We start from the raw sequence: 6,000 nt of genomic DNA, 5'->3' as shown, positions 1-6,000 counted from the left end.
CCAGGCCATCCCCATCCTGTCCAGTACACCCCCGTGGCCAATGTCAGGAAGCAGGATTGGAAAAGTTAACCTATATGCAGGTGATAATTAAACTGGCTGAAACTTGCATCATTGTTCCAGATGGGGGGCTTGCTGTAATACTATTCCTGTATTTCCTTCTTGCTGTCGGAGAGCTGCCTCTCTGCTCAGAGATACACTCTCGTACCAGCTGCACCATCCTTCTACTTTGGGGATTCGTACTAATTCTGTAACCTTGCAGAAGAGAGCAACCTATTCAGACTTAAGTGGAAAAGTTTTATGAATCTTCAGAGAATAAAGTTTTTAAAAGTTCTTTCCATGTTTTTAGCTCTTATAAGGGCTTGCTTTCTAGAATTACCGACAGAACTGTCAGTTCACTTTGAGAGGAAAAAAACTAGTATTTGTGGCTATCCTGGGTAAATGCCTTTGTATTGAGAGTAAGTACACAAGAAGCTAGGGAGTTACCTGTCAGGGCATAGGCTGGATAGGGAGAAAGGAACTAAGACTTTAGTAGTATAACCATCAAAATCTCAGACCCTCAGGGCTGCTTCGTTGGCAGCATTGCTGTTAAAAGTTCTGGTTTATTTATTTATTTTTAAAATATTTATTTATTTTTGAGAGGCAGAGACACAGAGCATGAGCAGGGGAAGAGAAGAGAGGGAAACACAGAATCCGAAGCAGGCTCCAGGCTCTGAGCTGTCTGCACAGAGCCCGGAGCCCAATGCAGGGCTCGAACTCATGAGCAGTGAGATCATGACCTGAGCCAAAGTCAGACGGTTAATCAGCTGAGCCACCAGGTGCCCCAAAAGTTCTTCTGATTTAGAAATGGAGGACAAAACCCCACATTTTCTGTGAGATTAGAAATCTAAACAAGCAAGCCTTAGAATTTATTTTTGATGGATCCACCACTTACTGAAATATTCCAAAATCAAACATAACAAAAACTTTATATTTTGTTGACATAAAGATTGTGATGGACTCAACTTTGGGATAATTTGGGGAAAACAAACTATTATTCTAGAGAAAATGTTTTGAGAAATACCTGTGAATGTTCGTTTTCCTAATTTCCAATATGCTTTGGCTGATAGAGATCAATGGGGAAGTATAGGTTTGCCAGCCTCAGACAAAGAGGTTACTCTGATCAAGGATACTTATATTTTAAAGTTTCATTAGTGTCTACAAAGAAAGAAAAAAAGGCCCAGGAGCCAGTGGGAAACCAGCCAGTTCTTTAGCTGGCTGGTCCTTCAACTTGCTGAAAATAAGGAAAGGAAATTATATGAATGTTCCTCAAAAGTGCAAGGTAATTTATAAAAGGGAGACTATAAAAAAGTTTTTTTTTTTTTTTAATTTTTTTTTTTTAAATTTTTTTTTTCAACGTTTTTTATTTATTTTTGGGACAGAGAGAGACAGAGCATGAACGGGGGAGGGGCAGAGAGAGAGGGAGACACAGAAGCGGAAGCAGGCTCCAGGCTCCGAGCCATCAGCCCAGAGCCCGACGCGGGGCTCGAACTCACGGACCGCGAGATCGTGACCTGGCTGAAGTCGGACGCTTAACCGACTGCGCCACCCAGGCGCCCCGACTATAAAAAAGTTTTAATTTTCCTTCTTTTCTCCACTCCCACCTATTCCTATGACAATAAAAAAAAATTCTTCTGGTAGAAAAACACTTATTTTTATTACTGAGATCCAGATATGGCTTATTGCTTTTGGATCTGAGTCACCTTTACTTCCCTTCCTTCCTTTTCTCCTCCCCCTTGCGAGATGATGGTTTGGTAGGCAATGGAGAACGTTTCCAGGACTCTCTCTTGCTGAAGATGATTTCTGTGGGGAAGCAGCCCATGAACATCAGTGCACGCAGTAGCCCCTTGGGAACAGTTTGACCCGCCTGGTTTTCAGGTGGTTCACGGTGAGGCCCCAGAGGAGTGTGCCATCCACTGGCAGCAGGACTGGAAATCCATGGGCCCAGCATCTTCCCTTCTCACTGCCTGTCACTGCCCGGCAGAGGGTAAAGCCCCCTACAAGGAGACAGGGAAGAAGATCTGTGATGTCCGAATCAGAAATGTAGTGGATGGATGTTTTCAGGAGCCCCCACTGGGGGTTCTTTATGAAGCACATAAACCACAGCCCCAGAGAACCCAAGCAGCTCTTCACGTGGCACCTTCGGACTTCTTGCTTCAGCCTTCGCACACGTTAGCCGTCACTCCTGCAAAGCCAAGTGCACCCATCTCCAAAGTTACAGATTTTTTTGTATTGGGAGAAGCACATGGACTTACAGTATAGGAAGCACACATACAAAGTCTTTTCAACAGAGCATCATTTTTAAAAAAAATTTTTTTTCTGCTCCTTTTCCTAGTGAATTTAGGGTTTCTTACCAGAGCCCGAGTGTTTTAGGTCTGGTCTACCATTTAGCCATGTTTTGCTAATGCTGTGTGAATACCACGTGTGTATAAACGGCTCCTGACTTAGTATGTTTCTTCCAGTGTGTGCCTCTTGGCAGAAGCCACCCAGCCACCCCACTGCCGCCGCTCCGCTTCACATCATGAATATTCAGAGGCTGCAGTCATTGAGGACTCAGGTGGCAAAAATAGTAAGGTGATGGAAGCAAACCCTGACATGAAAGCCAGGGCTGCATTTCAGTGTCTCCACAGCCCTGAGTGCTGCACCCATCCTCTGACCTGTGGACCACATGAGAGGAGAGTCCTGGGGAACTCCTGTGAATCAGGCGTCTGTTCCATACACCAACATGCTCACGTCTTTCTGTATGATGTGTTGTAATCAGCATGTTGTTTTTAAAAGACAACAGGCCCCTCTGTAGTCCTCTCCCACAAAATGCATTTAGGCTGATAGTTCAGCATAAAGGATGCACTGTTGAGGCCAGCAATGCCTGCATTGTTTTCCCTGTAATTCAGTCAGGGTCTCCTCAGCAAAATTTAGTGTATTTTGTGAAATCTTATTTTATATATTTTGTCACCAGCAGCAGTTAAACTAAAGGAGGAACAGCTCCATTCTATTACGGGTTAAATTATGCTCTGTGCCGAACTAGTGGTGATGTATAAATTGCAGCCCTGTCTTTTTTCCAAAGGATTCTAAAATAGGTTTTCCGAATTAGTGCTGGATTTTCGCTCCTGCATGTGTGGTGACTCTGGATTTTTTCCCTTCAGAGAACCATCCTTTGCAGCATTCCCCCTTCCGAGGAATCACTTAGACACTTCCAGCTGGTGGCAGGGGATACAGCCATAATACAGCTTCCTCTGTCCCAGCTGTCTTTTTCACTACGATAAATGCATTACGATGGCTGCACTCTCGTGTAAAGGTTCAGGTAGAGGAAGGTGTAGGATGAAGTCTGGAAGCCGTCTTTTGGGTTTTTAAAAGCTTCAGCTTCGACAGCATCTCTGCATTTTGAATGTCTTCCTGCTTCTGGTCAAAGGTTTCTCTCCAGTGATTGGAATGCTACTGTAAGCCTGGTTAAAGGTGCCTGAGGATATCACCTTATACAAGGAAGCCCTGCGTGCTTGAGAAGAGCTTTTTCAATGCATTATGGCTCATGCAGCCTCACAATTAAAGAAAAACAGGGATTTAGAAATCAATGCTGAAGAGGAGACTGAGAAGAAAAGGAAACACCGCAAACGGTCCCGGGATCGGAAGAAAAAGGTAGTTGTATACGCCAGAGCATAAATCTTGCCTGGATTCTTTTTGTTTCAATCTCCTCCTGGCGTCTGTTAGAAGCATTAAGGGCTATTTTTACGTGCTGTGTAGAGTATAAATTGGGAACGGATGATAAAACCCAGTGGCCGACCATGGCCAGAGGATGGGCTAGGCAGGGGGAGAGTCTGTCCTGTGTGGGGGTGATTGCAGTGCTGATGCGGAAGGTGTGCCTGCACTTGACACAGGCAGGGGCATGTTGCCATGACACAGAAAGGTGTTGCAAGGGAGTTCAAAGTAGTTTCTTCCCAGCCCGGTCAAGGTTAAATGGACTGCGGTGACTTGGGTCTGAGGGAGAGGCCAGCGAGCCGGTCTTTGTACTTGTTGGAGGTCTAGGCTCGTGGAAAAGGAGCTTTTGTGCTAGAACTACTGTCACATGTGTGCATTTCTCAGGCACATCTGTGACCTTAAAGACGTAGCAGAAAAGTCATTTCCTGCTTTGCTTTCTTCCCCTCCTTTTGCCTCTTTTTTCTCTAAGGTGCTTTTAGTTAGGTTGTGCGAAGGAAACAAGCTGACAGAAATGACTTTCTTTTGTTAAATGAAGCTGAAATCACAGAGGTTTGTTATTCTCTGCTGGGTGAGAGGAATTATCCTGAACGTAGGAATTCCCATGGCAGGGCAGGGACCTGCAGCCTTCACCGCTGATTGCTTCTGATTAAAGCATGGGCATTGATCATCCCCAACTGATATTCTATGGCAGGGGGAAGATAGGAGGAATATTCTAGGTCAGTGGTGTTTCATTACAGCCGGAGAGTACTTACTGAGTGTTTAGTGGCTGTGCCCTTAAATGTGACTCCTAGGTACCCACTGGGGAGTGAGGGCCCGAAGCACTTTTCCTCTATGGCAATTAATAAAAATTGACTAAAACTCTGTGCTCTGAATATGAAAGTCAGGTCATAAAGCATTTTTATGTCTCTTTGTGAGAATTCCCAAGGGAAAGATAATCTTAATTTGCTGTGAGCAGTGATGCATGTGCCTTCTAAATGACATGCAGATTTCATCCACCACATGTACCTCTCTTCAGGGCTGATCATGAATATTTTTGGTGCCTTTGCCATTTTCTTCAGAGTTAGGATCTGTGAAAGAAGGCTCTCTGTGTTTTGTTATGTGGCAGACTTCATGAGATTGAGTTTGGAGAGGTACAGTCGCTTTGCTGCAGGATGTTAAATATAGATGCTTCCTACTTCAATATTCTTGTAAATAAACTTCTTGAACAGATTTTCACAAAAGTACAAACTCAGGTTAGGAAATTGTTGGCAGGCATATTTCAGAGTCATGCACAACAGAGTTGTGGAATTGCCATATTTTGCCAGGTTCTGGTCTAATTGCACTGTATTAGGTTCATCTGTGGGAGGTCACTACGGAGTGCCCACTCTTCACACATCTTTACCCACTCCCACCGTGATAAGCTGGCTTCTAAGAAACATGAGGAAAGAAGGTACATATATTTGTGTAAAGATACAATCGCATCGTTGCTGTTAATACTCTGTATAAGACTTGTTAGCCGAGCCAGGCTTATGCACCGCAGTTTCCTGTAGTGATGACAGGCCTGCTGCCTTGGGGCCTGGGCCCCTGTTTGACTTGGAAGCAAAATAGGGAAGGGGTGAGGCAAAGGGAGCTTCTGGGCTCACTGAGCTGAAGCAAATGCTTTGTGGACCAAAGTGCTTTGTTATGAGTACAACAGAGTCTGTCCAATGTAAATCTCTTAGCAACCAGGAGGGAACATGGAGAAATATCAATATCGCTATGTCAATGTGCAAGCAGATTTAAATGTTTTGTTCTCAGGACAGTCACAGAGTTGATCCAGAAAGTGGCCTGTGGATAACACTTTCATTGCCATTGTACTAGTTAATTCACAACACACTAAAACCAGTATATTCCCTATCAAAGACACATGCATTTCAGGAGACTTAACATTCACAGTCCAAGGATTTTAGGGACTGCTTTCAAAGTACAAAGTCAACATTAGATTACTTTCAAGACATAATCTAGATTCTTTTTCAGTCATATAGTATATATACCACTTATTCTCTACAAAGTGAATTGTTTTTACTTGGAGTTTCTTTTTCCTACCTTTTCCTAAGATCCTGATGAAGGCTTTTGGGTTACTTTGCTCCACGTTATAGGCCCCATAGCAATTGGAAAAGCTTCTCTTATGTACTTTGTGGGTTATTATGGGGTTCATTGCTCTTACTTATATGTAGAAATATCCTCTAGGATCTTTTAATTACATAAAAGTAATAGTAATTTCATAAAGTCACAAAATAGAAAAGCTTTAGA

The 6,000-nt window shown here is 43.5% G+C and overlaps 1 protein-coding gene across 25 annotated transcripts in view; it reads left to right on the top strand.

Moving 5' to 3' along the window:
• The first annotated feature begins 2,497 nt into the window (after positions 1–2,497).
• The window catches only part of ANK3 (ankyrin 3), a 342,851-nt gene continuing 339,348 nt past the window's right edge, over positions 2,498–6,000 (top strand). For 4 of the 25 annotated variants that reach the window (XM_058696403.1, XM_058696402.1, XM_058696399.1 and 1 more), the window contains exon 1: positions 2,506–3,669. In XM_058696403.1, the coding sequence (XP_058552386.1) occupies positions 3,556–3,669 (114 nt within the window). In that variant the 5' untranslated portion in view covers positions 2,506–3,555. Of the gene's footprint in view, positions 3,670–6,000 lie in introns of all 25 variants that reach the window. The other 21 variants (XM_058696409.1, XM_058696404.1, XM_058696400.1 and 18 more) reach the window with 14 other exon arrangements.

Source organism: Neofelis nebulosa, chromosome 13, assembly GCF_028018385.1.
Source record: "Neofelis nebulosa isolate mNeoNeb1 chromosome 13, mNeoNeb1.pri, whole genome shotgun sequence".
Taxonomy (NCBI): domain Eukaryota; kingdom Metazoa; phylum Chordata; class Mammalia; order Carnivora; family Felidae; genus Neofelis; species Neofelis nebulosa.
The sequence above is the reverse complement of the archived record's forward strand: the minus strand, read 5'-3'. Positions and strand labels throughout refer to the sequence as shown.